The following is a 26,265-nucleotide window of genomic DNA, read 5'->3' on the forward strand; positions in this document are numbered from 1 at the left end:
AAAAAAAAAAAAAAAAAAAAAATCTGAAACAACGCTTCTTGTTCTTGTATTAAAAAACACACGCTACAAGTTGCTTTGCTTAGGGTTTGGGAGGTTCTTAACCGGTTTTGGGTTTCATTGATAACCGGGAGGGATGGCCATCCGGGTCGCTGTTCGACCGGTTCGGTCTGGTTTTTCTTCTACTTCGTGTCAATGTAAAGCGCAAGAATGATCAGGGAACAAAAAAAAAAACTGTGCTTTTCTTCTTCAGTGGTTCTCTCCTCTCCCTCTCCTGGACAGAAATTCATCGACTTTCCTTCGTTTTCTTCCATTTTCTCGGAAAAGTTGCAAATTTTTGTCAGTGGTCGTAATCTGTGATTCATATTTGGAGTACTTGGCTTCTTAGAGAATGAAAGCTTTACGCTTGTTGCGATCTACCACTGTAATACTCGAAACCCATGTCTGATTTTCCCACTATAGTGCTCTTCGAGGGAAAATTTCGTAACCGTTTCTTCATTTTGCAATGGGCAGAGACCATATGGCGTCAGGAGCTACGCGGTCGGACGCAAGACAGAGCTTCGGATTCATGGAGTTAAAGATGTAATTGCCGTCGCCTCCGGTAAAGGCGGAGTTGGGAAGTCGACCACGGCTGGTATTTTTTTGTACTCCATTTCCTCTTTCGATATTTATCTCCTACGTATTCTGGTTGATTCCTCATGTCGGGTAAAAGTTATGGGTTGTGTAGTTTTGTGCTCAAAATCGTTTCTTTATGTCTCCACAGATTGTTCATTGCTTTGCTATGTTATTGTGATGTGATACTGAAAACAAAAAAAAAAGGCTTAGACATTGTTTTCATTACCAGACGGGATAGCTTCACATTTGTCTGAACTCTTTGCACTTTCACTATATTGATGGTTCTCGTAGTCGTAGCTATGGGTGTTTCGGTTTAAACTTGTTATTGTATCTACTCGTTAGTGTTGTTTCGGCTGTGTGTATAGTGATGTGATAACTTGTGTTTTGGCATGGTAGTTAATTTGGCCGTTGCACTAGCCAACAAATCCCAATTGAAGGTTGGATTGCTTGATGCGGATGTCTATGGACCATCTGTTCCAATCATGATGAATATTCATCAAAAGCCTGAAGTGAGCGAAGGTAAATGTTACGTCTGATCAGTCATGTATAGTATAGTATGTGTGTTCCCTGATATATATTTTTTCCGCCTTTATATACAGCGTACCCATCTATCTATTCGCATAATGGGTTTGTCTTTCTCCAATTTTCTGTCATTGTACATTCTTGTCATTTCTGCAGAATTGGTGTATGATCTATCCTTTGCTCCTATGCAATTGATTGGATCTAACTGAACTGTAATTATTGAGATTACAGACTAAAATTATATTGTTCTTCAAGAGTTACTTCCAAATTCTTAATATGTCCTTCTGCTCCATCACATCTTTAGTATTACTAAAACTATATTGCTTATATTTTCTTTATTTGTAGATATGAAGATGATTCCAGTTGAGAACCATGGGGTTAAATGCATGTCAATGGGACTCCTTGTAGAGAAGGATGCACCAATTGTGTGGAGAGGCCCTATGGTATGTCACTAAATTATTTTGTATTTTTTGTGTATGCAAGCAGAAAGCTGACATAGGAGAGCATGTCACATAACTCGATAAGCCTACACTTCTATCTCGTCTGTTGCATAAAGGTTTAATATTTTTATTCTTCTCAGTGATGAGCTGACTATAACCTTAACAGGTAATGAGCGCTCTTGCAAAAATGACAAGGGGAGTTGATTGGGGAAATCTTGATATTCTTGTTGTGGACATGCCACCAGGCACTGGTGATGCCCAAATAACCATATCCCAAAATCTGCAACTCTCAGGTTGGTCTATACACGAATGTCTGTGTGTGGTGCACCTACATGTACTTGTCTCCCTCTTTTATCAATACAGAAAATTTGCTATTTATCTAAACATTGCAGGACATAGTCCTTATCGTGGTATTATGGGGATGCAATGCTTAGCTGTATCCCTAATTGGAACAAGTGATTGATCTGTTTTGTTTATCCTCTTCTACCCAGGTGCTCTAATTGTTTCAACTCCTCAAGATGTTGCCCTCATTGATGCTCATCGAGGAATTTCCATGTTCGAGAAAGTTAGAGTACCTGTATGTTAACCTATCCTGCCTATTCCTGCTAGATAAGTAGTGTAACACATTTCTAAAGCCCTTGGTTCTACTTAAGTCTTCTGCTTTAAGTGATCCAAACACTAGCACATTTGCGAGTACAGCACATCATCCTGTTATTGATACTTTCTTCTTTTCAATCTGACGACAAACTGATCAGAAAAAAACTTAGATCTTTACGTTTTTATACAGATTTTGGGACTTGTGGAGAACATGAGTTGCTTTGTGTGTCCTCACTGTAACGAACCTTCTTTCATCTTTGGTAAAGAAGGAGCACGAAGGACTGCAGTGAAGAAGGGTCTGAAACTTGTTGGTGAGGTATATGATCTGTAAACATGGTCTTTCTGCGAGTTAGTTGATTACAGTGTTACACTTTCGAGGACTGTTATAAGCACTTCGGTTTTGTGGTTCAGATTCCGCTTGAAATGAAGATTAGAGAAGGTTCTGACGAAGGTCTACCGGTAGTTTTGTCCTCTCCCGATTCTGTAGTGTCTAAAGCTTATGGAGAATTAGCTCAGAACGTTGTGAATAGACTGAAGGAGCTTGAAGAAAACCCGGAGAATGAAGCTCACATTAAACTGGACATCCCAAGCCCTGGTCGAGCATCATAGATAATGGGCAAAGGGAAAAGGCTTTTCTTCTCAAAGATGAAGAGAAATATGCTGGGTTTTCCATTGTTTTAGAGAAGACCTGAGAAGAAAACATTTGAAAGACACAGCATATAGAGCTTTCTCTGAAGCTGTTGACCCAGTATCCCAATGGTAGAAACGCCTGTTTTGTCCACTCGAAGGCTCTCTAATTGGTACTTTACCAACATGTTGAAGGTTATTTTTTCTTATAAAGCTCAGCCCAAAATTCGATTCATTCTTGCTGGTAATCTTTCTCTGTAAATCTTCTTGTTTTTTTACAGATGAAGCTATGTTGCTTCGTTCATTTAAAACACACTTCAATGCATTGAAGCATTTTACGAAGCCTGCTTTTATCTAAAAGGAAAACAATGTCTCTTCCAATGGGTGAACTCATATATAATTGTACTCTCAACTTATGTGAATCAAAAACATCTTCTCATCTCGTTATGAAAAGTATTCAAGAACCAAAATTTGAGCTTCAAGAACCGGTGGCAATTCCTATTTTCTGTAACCAGCTGCTCTGCAAAAATGGTCCGGACTCAGATTTCTTACTCGTCACCAAAATTGTTGTAGTAGTTATCATACTCCTCTCCTTCATCTTGGTCTTGGAGATCCACACCGTAGTATCCTCCATCTCCATGCATGTCTCCTGCACAGCAATTGTCATTGCCAAACTCATTGATGTCTGTTCCTTCGTCAAAATTCTGAGATTCTGAAAGGCTTTCTTCACATTTAGCTTGCTCTGAATCTTCCTTCAGATGGCTGACAGCTTCTGGCTTCTCTAGCTTAGCCCTTTTAGGAGACTCCTCCTAAAAAGACATCAATAACGTTCAGAAATTCGGTAAAGAAACAATATATCTGCGCTGCCAATGTAACCTTGAAGCTGAAGCAGCACTTCCCATCATCACCGTGCATTTTTATTATCAAATGCCTTGAAATTGATTCATAATACTAATCTGATTCTTCCTCAGTTCTGCCTCCAGAGCAGTAAATATACACGTATATGTAAGCAGCCCTATTTTAAACAAGACAGATCAATGTATTCTTTCGTTACTTAACTCCACGTGATTTCACAGGCAGAAGAACTTCTAGGAATTGAATGACGTTCAATTAATATCAATAGATAGCTCTATGTGAAGGTGAAACCGGAAGATTGGCAAAGAAATTGAATGGAAGAAAATTAACTTACAGACTCAAATAGCTTCTCCAAGGCATCATAATCAATCTGTGGACTCAGCCTCTACATGAGAATAACACATGAAAAAGAACATGTATTAGAGAATAACTTTAAAGACGTCTAGAACAGAAGAAGATATAGAATCAGAAATGATTTTAACTTGATAACAGAAAGAAATCAAATTTGCAAAGAAAACTGACACCAACCTTTTTAAGTTCATTTTTTGCACAACTTGTGTTTGCATTTATCATAGTTTTCTTTGTTGGATCAGTTTTATTAGCAGGAGCAGTCTTCTTTTTCTTGGTGGCGTCTTTCCTTTTCCTCCCCTGATATTTCATAGACAATGAAAGATTGAAAACCGTAATTAAATAGACAGACTAAAGGTAGAGGAGAATCAAAACGACTAGTAGTAAAACTCCCAAGGTGTCAGCTAAGATCAAAGCTATTACGTCACTGGAACATCAAGGAATGTGGGTGGGGAGGGAGCAACAAGATGTTCTGTTAACAAAAACTTAATGAGAGGGCAAAGAGCAAACCTTTTTGTAGTCCCGGTTCATTTGTTCCCATAGAATCTTCTTCAGAAGGAATTCCTTCTTATTATTCAGATAACCAACCACCTATTGAGCACAGTCACCATCAAGGTCAGAAGGGGCGGATAGAAATTTTCTTTTATCGGAGTTTTCTATAGTACCAAAAATGTAGAAACCACAAAACATGCAGAAACGATTAAAAAACAGACATGAGAAGTTAGCCTAGCTTGTCAAGGATTGATATGTGGTGAAACCTTTCATGAGGGATGAAATTAACAACAGAATAGAAACAGGATGTATTAAAAACGGCCAGGTCTTACAACTACATACATGGTAGCATTTGAGAATTCTACCGTATAAGCCATCAGCATAATCCACAGCAAACTTCTAGAATCTGTACAATTACAGCATGTTCACCACAACCCAGAAACAATTGTTGTGTTTAACACAAACGTGCAAACCATATATGGCATCAAATTATAATAAACCTGATGCGGAAAATTATATCTCCCTTAACGCCGGAAAATGCTATATAACTTACATGTATAGAAGTGGAAATAATGCAAAACTACACAAAGCATCATTTGAAAAGCAAGGTAGCCTTTAACAAAAAAAAAAAAAAAGAAAAAAGAAAAGCGAGGTAGCCATTGTTTGCTTACCTCAGCATCACTGATACCAGCTAGGTCCTCCGAGCAGTCATGCTCAATGTGCCGAGTAGTAGAAGCGCCTGCAATGTCAGTGATGCCATTGTTAAAGTGGAGATAGGAGAAACAATTATTATATTTCACAAACGTCTTAAACATAAACTGCCATGAAAAGACTTTGCTTTACCTTTGGTGCCATGAGCCTTCTGATTTCTAGACAACAATCCAGAAGCTAAAACTTGACTGATAATTTCTTTCGCACTAGCTTTTTTTGATGAAGACTTGGCTAATGTTTCCACCTGAAAAAAGAATATATACCGATGATTGGAAACAAGAAAAGATTTACCACTATTGTGTTGCTTACTGATGTGGAGCAATAGACAAGCCACAGAAGATGTCCACATATTTCTAGTAAATAGCAACTCAAAAAGGGCAACATAGGCTAATGGAATCGTGAGAGCAAGTGATACAATATAACTTATCAGAATAAGACGATTGTACTATAATCGAATCTTTTTCTTTCATCATCTAAAGAACATCCAATGCACAAAAGCACTATTTTCCCCGATCAAGTACCCTTCAAGGGATTGCATTGCATGCTTAGAGCGACATGTAATGACAAACCACAATTAAAGCCAAAGAATTTGTTCAAAACAATAGAAAATTATGTTGTTTATCATCAAACCAACCTCCTCCAAAAAGAACGTATCAGGCGTATCTCATAAAACTGCTCAAAGGTGTGTACCAAACGCGAGGCATGGGTATGTGCCATGAACAAGGTAAAAAAAATTCACAGAAGGAGAAAGATCAATAACCCAGAAAAGGAAACAGAGAAAAATCGAAACTTTTTCAAGTAATCGAATCCACAAACACACTAAAGAGTCAAACGAGAAGGAGAAGAAACAGAAAATTCCAAACTCGGATAAACACGAAAGGGAAGAAAGGGAAGAAAGGGAAGAATTACCATCTCTTATCGATCTGAAGGAGGGAGAGATGAACCACCAAGAGGCGCAAGGGTTTAACGATCCGATCTAAACCCCAAAACGCCTCCGAAGATGATTTCACCATTAGATGAAAAAGACGATCTTTTTTTAGTTTTAATTTTTATCTCTGTTTTAATCCGCTAAAAATGAGTATTTACCTTTTGTCTCGTAAATTCCGAAACATTTCAATTTCGCCCCAAGAGAAATTTTCCTTAAATAATAGGGGATTATTCAATTTTGGTGCCACTCAAATCAGGATCAGGTGCCCCATATCTCCCTTTATCCATGTTCTTTCGTTTCTCGCGGCGACTCTAGGGTTAGTGTTTATCGAGCTCAGCTATTTACGCGTTGTTCTTCTTCTTCTCCTCTGCAATCCGCCACCGGCTCGGAGGTAAGTTTCGATATTTTCTAATATTCGTAAGATTGGGGTTTCATTTCATTGTTTTCGTTCGTTGGGGGATTTTTTTGCTTCGCATCGAATCTTCTCGAGTTCGGTGGATTTTCTACGGTTTTGGCATTTTTGGGCTGCTGTTCTTTGATTCCTCGTTTCTCTCATTAGGGAAACTTTTCTGGTTCCTTGCTTAGAGTGGTTACATATTGAATCGGTGTTGGAAGGTGAAGGCTGGGTTTCGTACGTAAATCTCGATCTGTTCATTGTTCATTTGGTCAGGGTTTCTTCGTCTTTTTTGGGGTTTATGGAATTTTGTTTCTCTGTGTCGATCTTCTCGGATTGTTGGATTTCTGGATCTTTTGCAGATTTGATTGGCTGCCCTGAAATATTTGTTTTCTTCCATTTGAGAAATATTGAGGTTCCTTGTTCTCAGTGGTTGTGTTGGGTTTTCTGTTGGAAGGTGAAAGCGGGTTTTTCTTCCTGCTGTCCTCTCGTATAAAGTTTCGTGCTTTGGCTTGTACATCCATTGTAAAAAAAAGCTTTGAAATTGGTGTGGTGATTCGCCTTCTAAGTAGCGAGCACTTTCTTTTCTGGTGATAAACATTATGGTTTCAGCCTTTCAGGTTCTTTTGGGTATGTTGGTTTAGGGGAAGACGTGGATTGTAATATTTCCTAGGGAATATCTATTGTCCGGCTTGATTCAAGTTTTGCTTCCATCTTTTAGCCCTTTCACTCTCTTTTATCTGACATTGGCTGCGTTTCTGGTGAATTTACCCCCCTTATATCCATAATTATTCTCGAATTAATGTTTTGCACTCTTCATTTTCCTGGATCTATTTCAGGATTTCTGTTCTTTATCGGTCTCTTTCATTGTCACAATTTAAAGGTGTTGTAGTGCATACAACGCTAAAAGTTTGAGGCAAAGCCAAAGATAACACCTAGACTTATTACCCGGGACAAATATTGAGAAGGTATATGCTTCACCTCATGGATAATAAATGTATTTGTTTTTCTTATTCTCTGTGATTGTCCCATTTTCGCTCACTTTCATATTTTCAATCAGGATTGCCACTTTTTTGTGAAGTGATACACACTTGTCCCTTTGATTCTGCTTGAGCTAGTCCGAATATTCTGGTCTTAGAAGATAGCAATGGCTGGAATGTTGCCTGGGGAATCTTCACACTGTGAGAGTGGAACAACCCTGATTTCTCATGATAATAAGCAAGATGAGGTCGGGTGCTGGTATTTTTCTAGAAAAGAAATAGAAGAACATTCGCCTTCAAGGCAGGATGGCATTGACTTAAAAAAGGAAACATACCTTCGCAAATCGTATTGTACCTTTTTGCAGGACTTGGGCATGCGGTTGAAAGTGTAAGTTCCTTATATCTCCTATATTTTTCAATTGAGATTTGACTACTTTAAGCTGGATTTGTTTCTTTTGACATGATAGTACTGTTATTAATATTCGATTTGGCATACAGCTTAAAGTTCTCCGGTTTACATATAGATTTTGTAGGTTTAGCAATTCAGAAACGTCTGCATTTTGTTTTGTCTCGATGATAATTTATGGCAATGATAATCTAGTCTGGTTTGGTGGTCTCTAGACCCTGCCAACAAAAAGCCAAAAGTGTAGAGTTCTTTCTGGGGCTATGAAATTTAAGCTAAAAGACATGTAGACACGGTTACCTCATCTATTGGCTGTCTGAACCTATCTTCATGTAGATTTGGATTTCATCTAATGGAAGAAGCTCTCAGTTTTTGGTTCCCACAAAGAATATTACTGAAATAGTTTTCAATGCAGTCCCCAGGTAACAATAGCTACGGCTATTATATTCTGTCATCGATTCTTCATTCGTCAATCACATGCCAAGAATGACAGGAGGGTGAGTTTTTATCCCTTATAAATTAAGGTGTAAATGTGTAATGCTTCAAACAATTTGGATTTCGGTTGATGTTGTTTGAGCAAATTTGATTTGTTCGGATCTAGAGCTCCTAGTCTTCATATCTAAGTGCTTCCTCTCTGGTTTAATGTCTTTTATCAGCATGGCATGCTAGAAATTTCCAGGCGTTTGTAGTGCTCCAGAAAGAGGTGTTTTAGAAGCATGAAACTGTTTTTTGATTAAAAACTGTTATGGGGAAAATTTTGAGATTGTATGTTATGCTATGTGATTTTTTCCATTCATTTATGTTTCTATGCTTTTGTGTTCATGTTCTTCTAGAGCAAAAACAACATTTAGATTCTTACAAGTCCTCACTGTGTTACTGTTTTGCTCTTCAGACAATTTCGACTGTCTGTATGTTCCTTGCTGGAAAGGTGGAGGAAACTCCACGGCCGCTAAAAGATGTTATCGTTGTGTCTTATGAGATAATTCACAAGAAGGATCCTGCCGCAGCACAAAGAATCAAGCAAAAGGTGTTATTCGTACTATTGATCTTCTATTCTGTTGCATCTTGTTTGTCAGTTCAGTTGATAGATGAAGGTGCCACTTTTTCCTGTCTCTCCTTGACGGTAAGGTTCTACTGGCATATGGACTGTAATGCTTCTTTGTGGTCTAAGGACCATCCTCCTTTATTCTTCTTTTACTTTTTTTTTCTTAATGTTAGTCTACAGAAGTATTACCCCCTTGTTGTGTTTTGACTTGTTTCACTTTTACAGGAAGTATATGAGCAACAAAAAGAGCTTATATTAAGTGGAGAAAAGATTGTACTCTCTACGTTAGGGTTTGACCTCAATGTCCATCACCCTTATAAGCCCCTTGTAGAAGCAATTAAGAAATTTAAGGTTGCACAGAATGCCCTTGCTCAAGTAGCGTGGAATTTTGTTAATGATGGGTACGTTGAAGATGTGTTCCCTTCCAAGCTTCTGATATTTCTATGTGCCTTGTGTTTTCTTCTTCATACAACGAAAAGTGGCTTGCAGTCTGCGGACGTCACTCTGCCTGCAATTTAAGCCTCATCACATTGCGGCTGGTGCAATTTTCCTTGCTGCCAAATTCCTTAAAGTGAAGTTACCATCGGATGGAGAGAAGGTCTGGTGGCAAGAATTTGATGTCACACCTCGTCAATTGGAGGGTATGTACCATCACAAAGTTTATGATGGATTACCCTGTTTCTTTTACCAAACTGTATAAGGTTTTGTTTATTGGTTCTGTTTTTTTTTTGTTTGACTTGCATTCTGTTCTTCATATGCTATTATTATTGTATTTTTCAGATGTGAGCAACCAAATGCTTGAGCTTTATGAGCAAAACCGTGTTCCTTCATCCCAAGGAACTGAAGTCGAAAGTAGCTCAGGTGGAGGGGCAGCTCATCGGTCTATCTCAAGAAATGCAGCTTCCATGGATGAACATGGTAGTTCTAGGCAGATGTCATCACGACCGCCCGTCGACCATTCTAATTCTGATAACCATGGAGGGTCATCAAAGCCCACCCAAAATCAGAACAATGATAACGGGAGTGGCGAGACGGGTAGTGTTATTACCGAGCATAAAGGGGAGAGAGATAGAGATAATAAAGATAGTCAGCATCTTGAAGATCATGCAGCTCACAAGGACAACGTGGGGGGAGTTCATCACAAAACTAGACCTGGAGTTGAACGAACGGGGAAGGAAGACTCAGAAAGGACGGCTGGAGATCATAAAGACGATAGCACTCTTCATAGATCTAGAAATGTTGATACTGGCGATGCTCCAGTTAGCCAATCGCCTAAAGACTTGAAATTGCTCCGTGATAAGGTGAAGGCTAAATTAGAGAAAGCTAAGAAGTTCCAAGGTGAAAGAACGAGGAAAAAGGATTTGATGGATGAGGATGATCTGATTGAAAGAGAACTGGAAGATGTGGAATTGGCAGTCGAGGATGGCAAGACGAAGCAAAAGAAAGAACAGAGCTTGCCAAAGGCTGAAAACTCTGATTACATGGGCACCGAATTTTGTGAAACTGTTGATGGAAATCATTCCGGTGGAAAGGGGGATATTGGAAACATGGAGGAAGGTGAAATGGTGGGCGATGCTTCCCCTATGATGAACAGTCGAAAGAGGAAGCTGGCAAGTCCTCCCGAAAAGCAATCAGAAGGGAAGAATCGGCATGAACATGGATCAAACTACAGCCATGAGAATATCGAGGAGAGTAGTCATAAGGTGCAAAGAAGAAGACACTCACAAGAGAATCACTCGTAAGAGGTAAAATGATCGAATGCAACTCTGTGTTATGTCATAATATGGTCATTACAACGTTTTGGCACTCTGGATGCCTAACCATGTGAGCTCAGACTTATACATGGTCGGTTCAGTCGTTTGGAGACTCTGGATGGAAACCGTGCTGTGTAATTTATGCTTGGCTATGACATTTTTTTGTGGGCGTTTGCAGAATCCAACGGCTGTATATAAGTTGTTGGAGAACGATGAGACGATATTCTTCATTCTATATAGGATGGGTGAATGATATTGAGAAGTTATCAGCATAGTTTCATATGCTGGTCTTTGTTCTTGTTTCGGTTTTCTTGCTGTAATGTTGTCAGGGAATATCTCTCTAGGAACCTTTTGAGGGTGAGACCCATTTGTGGGGATCTTTGCTCTTCCTGCGACTGTTTTTTGTCCTTGTAAGAGTTTGTCATTGCCTAAGAGAAGAACGTGACCCAACTCTGGTTTTGGTTGTTCTGTCTCCATAGTACTTTGTCCTTGTCGTGCTCCCGTTTTTGTTATGAAGGGTTTTTTTTTTTGTATGAGCACATTCAAATTCTGAGAAGGACTATGAGTGTTAATTGCTTGCTACAGTTCTGATTCTTCTGATGATTGGTCGGGATGGGCAACTGCTGTTTTGGTACATGTGATCTTTCGTTGTCTCCGTACTGTTCATGTGTAATAAAGAGAGAAGACTGAAAAGTGTTATGATTTTTTATTTAAAAGTGAATAAATTCCCCAAATTTCAAATGAACGTATGGAAAAGTAAAAATCGTACGATTCATCAAAGTGGATTTTATCTCTTAGTATAATGACCAATAGACGTAAAAACTGAGCATATGCACAAAGTGGCAAGGCTCCAAAAAATAAAGGTTGGGGCTTTGTGCAAAAAAATCAGCGCAAAGGTTCGTATGAGTCACCAGAAAGCGATAGAACGTCGCCATGGAAACAGCTTCTGGTTTGATTCTTAACAATCTTCAACTCTCTTGCGCTAGAGCTCCTCTGTTCCCCAGACGGTATGTCGGCACGGCTACAGGTAGTTCTCTGCCTTCAGCTTCTGCTTTCTCGGGGAAATCCAAGATTCCCGGAAAATGCCTCCGATTGCGGGGATTAACTGCCTTCAGCTCACCGCTTGACCGAGAAGACTTGAACCCATCTGACGAACTTGCCGTGATTCTTGAAGTTGATGGGTATGCTTCCTTCGGCTTTTCAGTTTGTTCTGATACGGAAATTCTTCACCTTTATGATGAAAATCTGTGTTTCTGTTACACAAATCACGTATCACAATTTATGAGTTTGGACATGTTCTTGATTTTGTCTAATAACACTTTTTTTTTTGTTCTTTTTATGCTATTTTCAGGGTTATGATCGATGCATATAGGTCGTGTAATCGCCAGGCTTTCAATGTAGGTGCGGCAGATTGGTTAACTTAATCGTCATTATTCAGAAGGATTCTGAAACTTGCATCCACAGGATTTAAGCCCAATGTTTTAATTTTATCTATTGATTTTGCTCTATCTTGATAATAGCATTTCAAAAGCTTGGACTTGACTGCGCTAATTGGCCTGAACCAGTTTACTCAGACTTGTTGAGGTATGAAACTGAAGGGTGCTTCACAAGTGGGCTTTTGTTTTCTTCACTTGGTTTGGTTGAGTTTGTTCCAAAAGAACCTGCATGCATGTTTTCTCTTCCATTTTGAAACTTGTTCCCGTTTTTCTTAATTGATTTCTCGTCTACTCCACTGAAGAATATGTTTGATTCTATGACTTGAAGGAACCAAGCTGCTTTCACTACAAGTATACTGCCATTTTCCGTCCGTTGAACATAACTCTATTATGTGTATCTGTTCGCAGGATGGATACACATACTATCATCTCAATACTTTAGTTTGTTGCAAACATGTCTTAGGCGAATAAACGAAAATTATTTTCCCTTCTGCTGTCATTGATATGAGTGGACATTTACGTTAAGCTGACTTTACATCTTCAATCCATTGTCTGAAGTGTTTATGCTATTCTTTCCAGGAAAGGTGCGGGTGATGAGGAGAGAATGTTGACTTTGTACTTTAACCGGGTAAATTATCGTTTTCTTGGCTTGATCAGCAAATCTGACCACTTGATTATCATTCTGATGCTTATATTTCACAACTGGTTACCCATATATTTTCAGATCGGTTGGCCTACTTCATTGCCGACCAGCGAGAAAGGGAACTTTGTGAAAAGTGTTATGCGAGAAAAGGTCAAAATGTAGCTTGAATACATCCTTCAAAATAAAGTTACGGTATCTTCATTCTAAGTTGCTGAACTTCAAACTATTTTTTGGCAGAAAAATGCAATGGGTGAGCTTCTGATGTCTGAAAGCTTACCTCTGAGGTCTGGAATCAAAGAGTAAGTCTCCTGGACTCATCTGAATATATGGTTTCCATTTCACTGCCTTGTTGAACATGGATTGTCCAAAATCGTTGAGTATGTTTTATTCCTATTGTAATGTGAATATTGTATAAGCAGTAATTTGTTTAAGAATCTTGCTGCAAATTCATCACTGCTCTTGTGCTAAATTTTAATAAGTGGATTCCTTTTTTTTTTTTTGCATGATGGCTCTTTACACTGAAACAAAGAACTGGAGTTCTTCCTGTCCCCTTAAACTCGAAAATGCATTTGATTTTTCCCTTTTGAGTTGTAGATTTATCGATAATGCATGCAAGGAAGGGATGCCCGTGGTTATTGTAACTGCCTACTTCAAGAGTGGAGACAAAGTAGCCCGGTAAGGGTTTATCAAAATCACCTTCCTGCAAATATGAAAAAGTCACTTATATGTATGTATGTAGAACAAAAAAACAACAAAAACAAAAACTTTTCTCTGATCAATTTTCTGACAATACTGACCTTAAAAACTTTCTGAGAAAAGGGTGTGATCCACTTTCTAAGTGCTAACCTGTACCTGTGTATGCTTTCAATGCTCAACAAGGTCGGCTGATTTTGTCTTTTATGTTGGTATGTTGCAGATCCATTGTTGAGAAGCTTGGCCAAGAAAGAGTTTTGAACGTAAAGGTTATTGGGAACGATGAGGTAGAACAGAGTCTTTATGGACAACTTGTTCTTGGCAAAGGAGTGTCCTCAAGTCTAGAGGATCAACTAGTCAAGGAAGCCAAAAAAGCAGGTTTAAATCCTTGAGACAATTCAAAACTACTTCTTAATCAAGAATTTCCCTTGTGATTTCAGAAAACATCTGCCCGAAATTTCTCATCCTCTTAGTTCTTTTCCCGGGTAGCCTCTGCTGAGAAACAAAGGGTAGCAGAGGAGGTTGCATCGATGCTAAAGCTAAGTGTTGAACTAGACGCAAGCTCATCTGAGAGGTGGAACTTCCATCTTCATTGTTCCAAACGTTATAAATTTTCACCATGTTAAAGGAAAACATACATAATTATATACGATTATTTCTCACTTTTTGTTTTGGTCTGTGAATATTATCCAGCTTTGAGAAAATTGTTGTTGCATTACGTGCTGCGGCAGAATATGCGGGGTTACCTGTAGATAACTGTGTTCTTGTTGCTGGAAGTCAGTCCGGAGTTGCTGCTGCAAAGATGATAGGAATGTCATGCATAGTCATGCGAAGCAGGTATGCTACATTTGATGATATTGACATAATATTTCGGCTCAGGACCCATTATATTTCGGGTTCTTGATTCTGCATAGTCTGAGGCTCAAGATGTGCAAGTCAGTACAGAATCTTGTCAAGCAATAGTGAATACTTTCAGACTATAATGAATTATGTCCGCTGATATAATGAATTTTATCCTCTCATCACCTCGTTTATTTCTTTCTTTTTTCCGTTTAGTTTAACGTCCAGAGGTGAGTTCCCGTCTGCGAAAGCTGTGATGGATGGGTTTGGAGGTGCGGACCTGACAATCCAGAAACTTAGGAACAAGCTCAAATCTTGAGAGATCATGTTTGTGAAAGCTGCCTTAGATCATATCATGGAGTTGTTCCGGTTACATTTTGAAACTTAAAACTCTTCTCAGAACAGTTCTTGTCTGAGAGTTTGTTTAGTACAGTTTCTCTGCTTGAGGTCTGTCTGGTTAACCACCTCTGTATCATCCCAACATTGTTCTGTCTTTTTTCTGAGCTGCCTGTTAGTTTCGTGGTACCTTTAAGATGCTCGAAATCTCATCACTTCAAACATGAAGCTGATTCTGTTGATTCTGTCTTTGACAGTTTCATGATGTTGATGATCCTTGTTGCTTAAAAGAAAGAAAATGCAAAGATCTGAAATTTTCCAGTTTTCTCGGGAAATCAATCATCAAAATATGAGCTTAATGCAACCAGAGCCGCCTTCTGGAGCTCAACTCCCCCAGAAGATATATATACACGTACACACATGCCTCGCACATATAATATAGGGGGTTACAGATAAATTCAGCGACGTTTTCGTAATTTCTTGTTTCTATGGGGCCTTTTTCGCAATATTGTATATTTGGAACTTTCGTGTCTTTTTCACGTGCCGTGTAACTTTTGTTTGTTTTTTCGCTTTCGTTGTCGAGGTCGAGAGAGAGAGATCGGGCGCTAGATTGGTTGACGACGCTTCTCCGCTCCCTCTCTCTCTCTCTTTCTCCTTAAGCTTTAGAAATATTCTCCGTCTTTGATTGTCAACGCGTTTACTCTGAGAATTTTTTTTGAGCTGAAGATTCTCGAGCCGCAGGATTATTCCGATCGACCATCATGGCTGCTGGAAACAAGAACATCAACGCGAAATTGGTTCGTCTTTGTTTATTCGAAATTTGCTCGTTCTTCTGGGGTTTTGATTTTCATTGCATGGTGATCGTGAACTGGATCGATTTTCCTTAGTCTTGACTGTCGGTCTTGTGTGTTTTCCTGGAGATTCCGATGTCGGTCGGGTTCGAATGTTGACCATTTTGATCAGAACTCTTGTTTTTCGTATGCGAATTTGGATGATTTAGAATGGAGCTCCTCTCATTCCGTGCTTGCATTGCATTGGTCGCTTAGGGTTTTGTATTGGTTCAGTAAAGGTTGTGTTTCTTCGAACATCTGGTCTCGTTTGTTTTTCGTCATGGTGTCCTGATGAGTATGCTCGTGAATATTGGAAGCCCTACGGTGGATGTCCTGACATTGATTATCTTCTGCGTTACCAATCGTGCAAAACGGTGCAGTAGTTGCCCACCGAATCGGATTTTTCGTGTGTGCTTGTCTCTACTGGGCTAGAGCCTAGAGGGTAGATTCTATAAATTTCGTCGACAGGATTTCTGCATTCCCAATGTTGATTTTGTGTTTTCCAGATCTTTAGTGATGTTAGAAATCTCGGTTCTGCAATGTTTTAGGAGTACCATTTGTTCTATGTATCCTACATTACTGATGTATTATCCTTTGTGCAGTCATCATAGTAAGTATTTTATTCCTCTAGGATCGATTTATCAGTCTGTGAGATGCTTTTGTAAACTTTAACATCTGGATTAAGTATATCGCTTTATCACCACCTTAAGTTTTGGAAACTACGTCTCCAGTTCTCTATCCTGAATTTGTTCTGTCTAAATTCGGCTGAATGCTTCAGGTGTTACTTGGAGATGTCGGAGCTGGGAAATCAAGTCTCGTGTTGCGGTTTGTGAAAGATCAGTTTGTTGAATTCCAGGTTTGATAGCAATCCTATCCTCCAGTTTGTTAGATTCCTGGTGATTTTGTTCATGAGTCTAATTGTTAATTTTGTTTTGATGTTATAGGAATCAACCATAGGTGCTGCCTTTTTCTCGCAAACACTAGCTGTGAATGATGCAACTGTAAAATTTGAGATATGGGATACAGCTGGTCAGGAACGATACCATAGCTTGGCTCCTATGTACTACAGGGGTGCAGCAGCTGCAATTATTGTCTTTGACATTACAAATCAAGTAAGTACTCGTAACCTATTGTGTTCGTCCTCATGATGGAATTTTTATGATTCTGGGAAAAACCCACGATCTTCATATTCTTCAGTTCAGTGCGAAAAATGTTCTTGTTACGATAATCTCTCGCTTCTTTCTCTTAGGATTAGTTTCTTGCGTGCTATGATTTGCTGAGTAAATGGGTAGAATTTGGTAGCAGTTTCATGACTTGCTGCTAAATTATTTTCACTTCACATTTTCTGTCTCCGCAGGCATCGTTTGAGAGGGCAAAGAAATGGGTTCAGGAACTGCTGGCACAAGGTTATTTATATTGCTAATTTCTTGTGCAAACAACTTCCTTTTAGTTGTGACTCTTTTGTTCTGGTGATATTCTTAATTTTTTTATTGATTTTTATTGGTTATCAACTTATCGTGGGGTGTTTACTATTGTCTTCTCCTGGTTTTCTTTTACATGAATAGGCAACCCAAATATGGTGATGGCCCTTGCTGGGAACAAATCTGATATGTTAGATGCTAGGAAGGTTTCTGCAGAAGTAAGTTTTTTCTTTCCTTCTCTATATCTTAAGTCTTGCCAAGTTTTCCAGTGGCTGTGTATGATAGATGATATGTCATTTGATAGGGACCATATGCATTTGGTGATGTTTCTAAGTTGTAAAATTGCAATATACCTCAAAAATAATGATACCAGCAGAATTTGTTCAAAACAATAGAAAATTATGTTGTTTATCATCAAACCAACCTCCTCCAAAAAGAACGTATCAGGCGTAATTTAGCATTATAGAACCAAGCCACTGAATGAGATGCATTCTTTCTGCAAATCCGAGATTCTGGTTGTAATTTAGCATTATAGAATGCTTCAATCTCCAGCTACCTAAGGGAAAGGACTTATGTCTTTTATCATATTGGTACACTCCTTTTTTGTTATGCTCTTGTTCTCCCATGCCAAAAATGGGTAGCCGTGTTTCTCCGGAATTGCTGGCTGAAGTTTCTGACCGGAACCGTGATTGACCAATGGAGGAATAATCTCCTTCGCCTTCTGATCGTCCAAATATCTGATCTTTCATATTACAATCTCGAGACTTTATCTTTTATTATATGAATCTCAGTTTGGTTTCTGATATCAAACCGTGGTCATTGCAGGAGGCACAGACGTATGCTCAGGAGAACGGCCTCTTCTTCATGGAAACCTCAGCAAAGACTGCAGCTAACGTCAAAGACATATTCTACGAAATCGGTGAGCCATTGTTACATCCACAAGCATTTCAAACAAACCCTAACTTTCTCATCAATAATTTCCATTTTTTTGTACGACGATACAGCGAGGAGGCTACCTCGGGTACAGCCAGCACAAAACTCGACAGGAATGGTTCTCTCGGACAGGCCAGCAGGGAGCGGAGTGAGTTCAACATCCTGTTGTGCTTAGATATGTCCCATTTTGGATGCTTCTCCTCTTACACTTGTTTGATGTAATATAACATAAAACTGTCATTGTATGTAGAGAGAGATCTGAGACTACTGTATATGATGACTGCCTTTGTCATTGTGAAGATATATATGTACGGGAGATTTCACCTCTGTTGTGATGGATTCTCAATTACTATATACATATATATATATATATATATGCATGTGTGAAGACAAATGCAGATGCCCCTTGTTCAATCTGTTTAATATGAGATTACTTAATCTGACCTTAAATTTTTCGATTTCTATTTAATTATATACTGTTATCGTATCGGATTTTAATGATATTTTCGGGGTGAACCGCTTATTAAAGCAACTTATGGTCGTTTTTTGTTACAAATATAAAGTTTCGGGGTCTCTTTGTATTTTTATCCAAAACAACCGCCTTAATAAACTGATGCCAAAGCCCTGACACGGGGTTTTAGGCGAGTGACAGAAATTTGATTTGATCAGGCGGGGATGGTGAGTTTGAGCTCGCAGTTAGGGAGAAAGAAAAAAACCCTAGATTCAGGTAAAACCTTCTCTTCCTCCATGTTCTTCTCGTTCGTTGAGTCGAGAATCGAATCTTCCTGACGACTCTTCCTTCACTCTGGATTCGGCCCTGGGTTTTCATCTTAGGATGCGATCGTTATTGTCCAGATTTCACAAAAGGGTGCCAAAAGTTTTCGAGATGATTTCGCATTTCAGTAATTGCGGAGCTTTCTCGGCCATTTCTCGTGAAATCGAGAGGCCAAGGTTCAACATTTCTCATGTTTGCCGTGTTTCATATACTGTGCGATGTTTTCAGAATGATGGATTTGTCTCTGGGGAGAAACCTTTGTCTCAAAACCCGCCTCAGTCACGTTCACGGTTTTTTGGTAACCAGGTCTCTTGGGGTATGAGGAAAGAGGCTCAGGAAGTTCTTTTCGACTACTTGCATTGTACTAGAAGCCTTGGTTTTACAGATGCAGAGCATATAAGTAAGAACTCCCCACATTTTGTTGCAGCATTGTTGTCCAAGATTAATACCCAGAAGGATGTATCCCGGTCATTGAGGAAATTTCTTAGGTACAACCCAATCAACGAATTTGAACCATTTTTCGAGAGTTTGGGTTTGCACCCATCTGAGTTTTCACCATTTCTTCCGCAACACCTGATGTATTTGAGTGATGATGGTGCCATGTTTGAGAACTTTCACATTCTTTGCAACTATGGGATTCCACGTGGCAAGATCGGGCATATGTATAAGGAAGCAAGAGATATTTTCAGTTACGAGTGTGGCGTGTTAGCATCAAAGCTTGAAGCTTATGAGAATTTGGGTCTTAACAAGTCTGTGGTCATCAAGCTTGTCACATGCTGCCCATCACTTCTTGTTGGTGGCCTTGATAGGGAATTTGCTTCTGTGGTTGATAAACTGAAGGAATTGCAGGTAGGGTGTGATTGGCTTAGGAGATCTTTGCCTGCTAGAAGATCATACAATTGGCGTAGAATTCTTGAAACAATGGAGTTACTTGATAAAGTAGGCTATAAAGAGGAGAAGTTGGGTAGTCTTTTGGAAACACATCCGGCTTTGGTGATGGAAGGTTCGGGTAAAAAAGTTTATGTACTGTTTGGTAGATTGCTTAAAGTGGGTCTCCAAATGAATGAAATTTATTCATTATTTATAGACAACCCAGAGATGTTGTCGGATAAATTTATGAAAAATCTTTGGAAGACATTGGACTTCTTGATTGATATTGAAATGGAAATGCAGTTCATCTCAAACATCTTGTTGACTCGCATGAAACTCGTTGGTTCATGCTCTCTGAGAAGACCTAAAACTGTCTGTGCAAGTTTGAAAGTTGAAAAAGATGAGTTATGTCAGATTTTAAAAGGAGAACCTCTTAAATTATTCAGTTTCACTTCTGAATCAAAAAGTAGAACTGGTGAACCTGTTTCACATGATTCAAGCAAAGATGCGGAGAAAATAGCGTTCTTGCTGAAGCTGGGGTATGTAGAGAACTCAGATGAGATGGTGAAGGCTCTGAAAAGGTTTCGAGGGCAGGGTGATCAGCTACAGGAGAGATTTGATTGCCTCGTTGAAGCAGGGTTGGACCACAATGTGGTTACAGACATGATTAAGCGGGCTCCGATGATACTGAATCAATCTAGAGATGTTATTGAAAGGAAGATTCGCTCCTTAACAGATCATTTAGGTTACCCAGTTGAATCCCTGATAGCTTTTCCCGCATATTTGTGTTACGATATGGAGAGAATACATCATAGGTTCTCAATGTATATGTGGCTGAGGGAAAGTGATGCAGCAAAGCCAATGTTATCACTCAGCACTATTATCACTTGTGCTGATCACCGGTTTGTGAAATACTTCGTTAATGTCCACCCTGAAGGTCCGGCCGTGTGGGAAAGTATAAAGAAAACATCTTCTACAGGTGAAACTTTATAGTTCTCTTACCTTAATTCATGTACATGCTTCTGTCTTTTCCAGTTCTCCATATTGTTGTTTGATCACAGATTTTTTTCTGTATTTGATAAGTTTGAATATATAAACGGTGTCTTGTATTGCCTACAGATGTCTCTTGATTTGTTGTATCATTCGACCCAACCTTCTACCCAGCTTCGTGGTCTTGTCAATACGCCTAATTTTTCCTTCACTGTCGTCATCAAATTATGACTGTGATGGTAAGGTTATGCAGATACATAAAATTTGCTTGCCTATGAATCCATCAGGATGTGTTATTGTGTTAACAAACGGATCAAGGAGTTGGAGAAAACTGAAAGAACAGAGGTATCTTGTTTGCTGTTTCAATGCAGATATCAGATGTGAGTCCAGAGCTAAGCCAATGTACCTGTGCACTGTCTTAAGTCATTGGAAAATTTCTTATACAGGACTTAAAGAACATCTGCAATGGCGGAGCTTGGATCCTACCTTGAAATCATCCTGCTAAAGGTTCACGTTCCTGTGAGGGGAGGGCTGTTCTGTTCAGGAGTTTTGCTTCTTGGTGTAGTATTCTGAAGAATACTCCACAAGAGTTAGTTCCATGGTTGTCGGATCTCACATGTTAACTGTAACAATGACGCTGGCCCTTGAATGTCAGTTTCCAGAAGTTTTCTTGTGTAATCCTCAGATGTTCATTATAGTGGCAATAATAACATGTCTGGCACTTCTGTTATGCAATGTCTTTGTCTTGTCCATTTTACAACAAGAATCTGATGGAGCAAAATCGTTGGAGAGAAGTATCAAATGGTTAGAAAGCTCCTGCATTAACAAATAACATCCTGATAGTCCCCCTAATGCATTTCTAGATCCTTCTCCTTTATTACAACTGTACCTAAGTATCTGTATAATTCTGTCTGATTACCAAAATGAGACTTCACACTTTCCTCTCACCACCAAAGAGCCAAGAAAAAAGAAGAAGAAAAAAAACCTACAGAACACCATATTCTTTAAAGATCTGACTTGTCTCACCCTTCACGTTATGTTCTTCAGGGCATCTCTTAAAGAAGAAGCAGAGGATGAAGCAGAAAGGCAAGACCGAGCAATCTTGGCCTCTTTGTCTTTTTTATATGCCTTTTGGACATCTTCCTTCAGTTCCTTATACCTCATCCTCTTTAATCTTCTCTCCCGAGGAGAGCCCTTTTCGAGGTGTAACATTTCAGTGAAATCGTCGTCCATATAATCATCCATGTACTTGTCCAGAACCTCTGAGCAATACGGGAAATACCTCCGTCCCGTCTCAACTGCAGTGTCAAAGATTTCAAATTAGTAATCTGAAAGGTGCAAGGATCAGAACAAGATCCTAAACAATGGCCCCTTGATTCTGTCTGTGTCTTCAGTAAGAAAGTATGGTTCTACACAACAAGCATGCAATCTCCGGGTCTGAACAAAGTTCTGAGTTAGAACCTTATCAGTGATCCATATGGAGATGTGTAGACAATTTTTTATCAAATTATTCGACTTTTCAAGCCGAAAGCCGTGACCCATGTATAAGTGACCATGCTTTTCCATTAGAGGAGAAATTAGAAGAGCATTAAAGCATTGAGCTTTACCAGTTTTCATGAGAGCTTCCATCCGAGCACGAAGCCTTTTTGTTTGCATATGAGGTGTTTCATTCAAGTCAACCTGTGTTAAATTCCCGGTCGACCCTTTTGATGATGGTGGAAGACCCGTGAACTTAAACGTACCCTCAACATTGGCGATGTCCATAGCCACTTTGGCTTCCGCCGGAAAGAATGACTGAGCAAGCCCAACTGCCAATACAGGGAAAACATGTAAAGCAACAAGTATGGCTGAAAGAGTCAAGAATCAGTTGCCATAAACTGTGAAATCTATTGCTTAATACCTCGCTTTTCTAGGTATAAAAGCCTCATTTGGAGATCCTCGGGCATTGAATGGGAACATGTTGGTATATCACCAGCCATCGGGTTCCTCCTAATTTCCCTTTCCATGATATCAATGCAAATCCGGTCTTTATGAGATTCCTGCCCCTTCTCCAATTTGACATGGTAATCTTTAGGCCTTGTCAGCCTCCTACATATATTGACGGCATTGCGTCCATCAAGTGTCAAATCCGATGCATTTGCGCCTTTTTTCAGAAGTGATATGATGATGGATGGCTCCTTACGCATTGCAGCGAAATGGAGGACAGTATAACCCCGAGAATTTCTCAAGTTCACATCAGCCATATCTAGAGAAAGAATTCCGGCCACAACTTTCGGGTCACAGTATGCAACTGCGTAATGCAGAGCATTGGCTTGGTCTAGAGATATATCTGATTCAGAAGACAAAAGTTTCACGAGTTCAACATCATCCGAGTCTAATGCCTTGTGTATTGCCCCGATTTTCTTTAGCAATTTTTCAGACACCTCGGGAGTATTGTCCTCCTCGTCATGTGGAGACTTGAGTTGAAGCTGTTTAATCTTTTCAGACACTTCGAAAGGAAGTTCCTTCTCGATGCAGAATCTGTCAAGATCGGACCTCGCCACTCTCTCAACACACTGATCAAGAAGCAGAGCCAACTTACAATTGAAAGCTACCAAGAGGATAGGAAGGACGTTCTCCACGAGAGACTTCTCCACAAAGTTACAAAGTCTCCGCTGCAAAAAAAAAAACATAGAGCATGACATTAAGTCTCATGAATCAAGAACAAACATTTTACCACCAAAGAGATCAGTTTCCAAACCTGAAAAGATGAAACCAGCTCCGGGACTTGGAACACAGATGAAGCATACATCAGTTCCACAGCAAAATCAATGGCGGGCCTACAGGAATCATGGGCACAAACTGTATCTACACAAGTGGACACCTCCATAGGAAAAGGCTTCAACCTTCCAGTATAGATATAGTTCAAGAAATGCAAGAATGTCTCTTGTCCCACGTGTCCAAAAGGCAGTAACTCTTTCATATGATAGTTGGGTTTCCCGGATGCCGCCCCTTTGTTTTCTTTCTTGAACAACTCGAGGAAAAACTTGCTTCTGGCAGCCAAAATACATCTATGAACACCCACTGAAACGCCATTGATGATGATTTCAGCGTCACTGTAACCACAATCTGAGTCGATGAGAAGCTGCTCCAGATTGGAGCTAAGCTTGCTGAGACTAGCGACCTCGAGATTAGCAGCCGAGCTGTTGTGTAACAGAGATGACTGGTTGGTGCCATTAGAGCCATTGGACAAGTGAGATGAGGTGAAGCTTAGAGAAGATGGGGGCTCAATTGAAGCAGCCATCTTTCAGAATATCACTTCAAGTCTCAAAGGCTTTTTTATCAATGATCCCAAGAGAAGTCTAGATTTTGAGAATATTCAAGGCCTCTCCCATTCGACTTCTATCCAATCCAAAGATTTTAATAGGCAGATTGAATTTAGAACACCAGATACCCATTTCAGATTGATAAGGAATTTGTCAAACCCTAGTCTGAGGGAATGTCATATTTCATAACATTCCCACAAAACCCAGCACCATATACACAAAACCTCGTATGACTAAATACGAACTACCGGATATACAGACAAGATCAAAGACATTAACCTAACCCATGAAAAAGGATCGATCTTTTTCCGGCAGATCATGAGTTTGCACACTTCTTACATGGTTTCCCGGAACATGAATCTCCTTGTCCGGTTTGCAGGTCCACCGTATTCACGCACAAAAAGTCAAACAAAACCAATAATACCTCGAGAGAAGTTCAGAAATTGAAACAAAATGAGAAAGCCCCAAAAAGATTTTTCAAAACCCAGAAAAGGAATCGAACAATAAAAGGTTTTCTTCGAAATTACGGATTGATACTGCAAACAAGGGAATCTAACCTACATCTAGCCGGAGAAATCAGACAGGAATAAGGGAACCGATGAAAGAGGAAAGGGTCGGTGACGAAAAATGGAAAGTGGGAGATGAAGCTATGACCTCAAGTCGTTGAAGGAACCGACAAAAACAGGAAGAAGAAGAAGAAGAAGAAGAGGAGTAAAAGGGAAAGCAGGATTGGCTATATGAGTCCCAGACCAAACAGGTGAAGTGATGGTGAAAGAAAGAGACAGGTTCATGTGTTGGAAAAAACAAAGCTGATTAATTAATTTTCATAATTTCTCGGAGTTGGATTAATTATCAGATAAATCGTTAGTCAAATTACCAAAATTGATTATTTATCGAAGACGAGTGAAATGATTAAAAAAAGACTAATGATCTATAATACTAATATACTATAATCATACCATAATCATAATCTCTTTGCCATTTTTCCCAACATCATTATGAGCAGTTTTTTTGGAAAAAAACCACTTTTTCACTTAGAAAATAAAATTATTTTCGAAATACAGGGCAAAAAGAAATTACTCTCCGTTTCAGATTCCATTACGTTTTACAATAATATTTGTGTTTCGAAATAAATAACGTTTTCAGATTTTTAATATTTTTTTCTAAATTTATTACTAATTAATAATACTTAAGAATTCTATTTATTTAAAAATAATAATGTTCTATACAATAAATAAAAATATTTTGGATAAATCATTATATTTCTTAATTTATATGTTTAAATCTTAAACGGTATCTAAAATGAAACTCAGGAGTATTAATAGAGTTATTACTGTTAATCGAATTGGTTGAAGTGAAAAATATTAATCCAATTACCATATCTCAAATATATATAAATAAATCTTAAGTTTATGAAGAAAATGCCGTCATCGGTGATGAAGTGGCCATGCGTGACGAAGGCGATCGTGTAAGCAATTGCGTCAGCCACTGAACAACAACACTTCTACCAATCGTGGGCATTTCGGTACATTTCTTCGAACCATACCAGACCGAAAAACATAATATTATCCTCGAATGTAACTGTTCCAAATTTTCTAAGGCATTTTTTTATAACCCAATTTTAAAAAAATCCAAAAGATCGAATTTTTTTAAAAGAATAATTTTTTTAATCAAAATCAGGACCCGAGTTAAATATAATATAATAACCGATTGGTATATATTTTTGTAAAACACTCGCATGTATTGAGGGATAGCATTTTTCTTATTTTATTTTTGGTTATTTTGATAGCCGAATTTTAATCCCATTAATTTCGAGATATACGTGTATATTGGATCAAATAAAATTCTGTTTCATATATAAACCAATCAACGAAGAATGAAGGATAAGTATGTAAATTCTTAGAAATATAATATTAAATGTATGATATCTTAGAGATACAACTAAATATATTTGGAAATATGTCCAATATATCATATATTTTTAATACTATGTCTGCAAAATATTTCTATATCAGAAATAACGGTAAAGCAGCAATCATTAGCCTAATTACCCAATTTGCAACTAACTAATTAGTTCGGTATCTCGCTTTAATTCAATTATTTTCAAGATGGGGCCAAATATTTCGGATATTTACACAAATTACATAATAATATGATAATCTGAAAACTGAAATCAAAGAATGTTAATACGGTGGGCTTTGACGATACTTTATGGGCTATGAACAGTGTGGGTCCATTTACATGGATGTGTTGGACCAATATGTTCCTCTAGTTATATCCATTTTCAAACAAAAAAAAAAGGAAAAAGAAATTATTTTAAGGAGATGATCGATCAGGTACGTTGCTGGGCTTGTGCAAAAAGAAAGGCCCAAATGTTAACTTCGTTCGGCCCAATTCAATCTTGTCACATACATACATACATGCTTGCATGTGTGTGAATTGCATTCATAGGGATTTGCATGTGGAACCTTAATATTTCGGTTGA

At 38.8% G+C, this 26,265-nt stretch overlaps 7 protein-coding genes across 12 annotated transcripts; 5 read left to right on the top strand and 2 right to left on the bottom strand.

The window, feature by feature from the left end:
* Window positions 1-199: 199 nt before the first annotated feature.
* Window positions 200-3,033, top strand: LOC104812897 (iron-sulfur protein NUBPL). Its single transcript, XM_010540296.1, has 8 exons — window positions 200-421; window positions 511-631; window positions 1,009-1,131; window positions 1,480-1,577; window positions 1,741-1,867; window positions 2,066-2,151; window positions 2,362-2,487; window positions 2,583-3,033. The coding sequence occupies exons 1-8, from the start codon at window positions 389-391 to the stop codon at window positions 2,778-2,780; spliced, it is 912 nt and encodes a 303-aa protein (XP_010538598.1). The 5' UTR covers window positions 200-388; the 3' UTR covers window positions 2,781-3,033.
* Window positions 3,034-3,177: 144 nt separating this feature from the next.
* On the bottom strand, window positions 3,178-6,238 carry LOC104812896. Its single transcript, XM_010540295.1, has 7 exons — window positions 6,114-6,238; window positions 5,337-5,448; window positions 5,165-5,232; window positions 4,512-4,592; window positions 4,182-4,301; window positions 3,988-4,038; window positions 3,178-3,607 (listed from the first exon to the last, which is right to left on the bottom strand). The coding sequence occupies exons 1-7, from the start codon at window positions 6,114-6,116 to the stop codon at window positions 3,347-3,349; spliced, it is 696 nt and encodes a 231-aa protein (XP_010538597.1). The 5' UTR covers window positions 6,117-6,238; the 3' UTR covers window positions 3,178-3,346.
* Window positions 6,239-6,392: 154 nt separating this feature from the next.
* On the top strand, window positions 6,393-11,292 carry LOC104812898 (cyclin-T1-5-like). Of its 2 annotated transcripts, XM_010540297.2 has the most exons (8): window positions 6,393-6,523; window positions 7,366-7,494; window positions 7,587-7,894; window positions 8,325-8,406; window positions 8,802-8,936; window positions 9,180-9,355; window positions 9,444-9,595; window positions 9,735-11,292. In XM_010540297.2, exons 3-8 carry the CDS (start codon window positions 7,674-7,676, stop codon window positions 10,694-10,696), a joined length of 1,728 nt encoding a protein of 575 aa, XP_010538599.1. In that variant the 5' UTR covers window positions 6,393-6,523; window positions 7,366-7,494; window positions 7,587-7,673; the 3' UTR covers window positions 10,697-11,292. The 2 variants fall into 2 exon arrangements, with proteins under 2 accessions (XP_010538599.1, XP_010538600.1); XM_010540298.1 differs by lacking the exons at window positions 6,393-6,523; window positions 7,366-7,494; window positions 8,325-8,406 and having other exon boundaries at window positions 7,823-7,894.
* Window positions 11,293-11,540: 248 nt separating this feature from the next.
* LOC104812900 (haloacid dehalogenase-like hydrolase domain-containing protein At3g48420) lies at window positions 11,541-14,898 on the top strand. Its single transcript, XM_010540299.1, has 11 exons — window positions 11,541-11,889; window positions 12,060-12,109; window positions 12,229-12,292; window positions 12,724-12,772; window positions 12,869-12,937; window positions 13,025-13,086; window positions 13,382-13,462; window positions 13,704-13,858; window positions 13,970-14,054; window positions 14,174-14,317; window positions 14,537-14,898. The coding sequence occupies exons 1-11, from the start codon at window positions 11,642-11,644 to the stop codon at window positions 14,637-14,639; spliced, it is 1,110 nt and encodes a 369-aa protein (XP_010538601.1). The 5' UTR covers window positions 11,541-11,641; the 3' UTR covers window positions 14,640-14,898.
* Window positions 14,899-15,222: 324 nt separating this feature from the next.
* Window positions 15,223-18,181, top strand: LOC104812901 (ras-related protein RABF2b-like). The gene is made up of 7 exons (XM_010540300.2): window positions 15,223-15,453; window positions 16,265-16,342; window positions 16,431-16,598; window positions 16,844-16,892; window positions 17,052-17,125; window positions 17,733-17,826; window positions 17,912-18,181. Exons 1-7 carry the CDS (start codon window positions 15,418-15,420, stop codon window positions 18,013-18,015), a joined length of 603 nt encoding a protein of 200 aa, XP_010538602.1. The 5' UTR covers window positions 15,223-15,417; the 3' UTR covers window positions 18,016-18,181.
* Window positions 18,182-18,470: 289 nt separating this feature from the next.
* Window positions 18,471-21,205, top strand: LOC104812902 (transcription termination factor MTEF18, mitochondrial). Of its 5 annotated transcripts, none has more exons than XM_010540306.2 (4): window positions 18,471-18,567; window positions 19,043-20,464; window positions 20,605-20,714; window positions 20,847-21,205. In XM_010540306.2, the coding sequence occupies exons 1-3, from the start codon at window positions 18,516-18,518 to the stop codon at window positions 20,613-20,615; spliced, it is 1,485 nt and encodes a 494-aa protein (XP_010538608.1). In that variant the 5' UTR covers window positions 18,471-18,515; the 3' UTR covers window positions 20,616-20,714; window positions 20,847-21,205. The 5 variants fall into 5 exon arrangements, with proteins under 5 accessions (XP_010538608.1, XP_010538606.1, XP_010538603.1 ...); XM_010540302.1 differs by having other exon boundaries at window positions 18,474-18,567; window positions 18,675-20,464; XM_010540305.1 differs by having other exon boundaries at window positions 18,492-18,567; window positions 18,922-20,464.
* A 72-nt stretch (window positions 21,206-21,277) lies between these two features.
* Window positions 21,278-24,479, bottom strand: LOC104812903 (regulatory protein NPR3-like). The gene is made up of 4 exons (XM_010540307.2): window positions 23,216-24,479; window positions 22,376-23,129; window positions 22,083-22,283; window positions 21,278-21,773 (listed from the first exon to the last, which is right to left on the bottom strand). The coding sequence occupies exons 1-4, from the start codon at window positions 23,756-23,758 to the stop codon at window positions 21,505-21,507; spliced, it is 1,767 nt and encodes a 588-aa protein (XP_010538609.1). The 5' UTR covers window positions 23,759-24,479; the 3' UTR covers window positions 21,278-21,504.
* Window positions 24,480-26,265: the final 1,786 nt, after the last annotated feature.

Source organism: Tarenaya hassleriana, unplaced genomic scaffold (genome assembly GCF_000463585.1).
Source record: "Tarenaya hassleriana unplaced genomic scaffold, ASM46358v1 Cleome2, whole genome shotgun sequence".
NCBI lineage: Eukaryota > Viridiplantae > Streptophyta > Magnoliopsida > Brassicales > Cleomaceae > Tarenaya > Tarenaya hassleriana.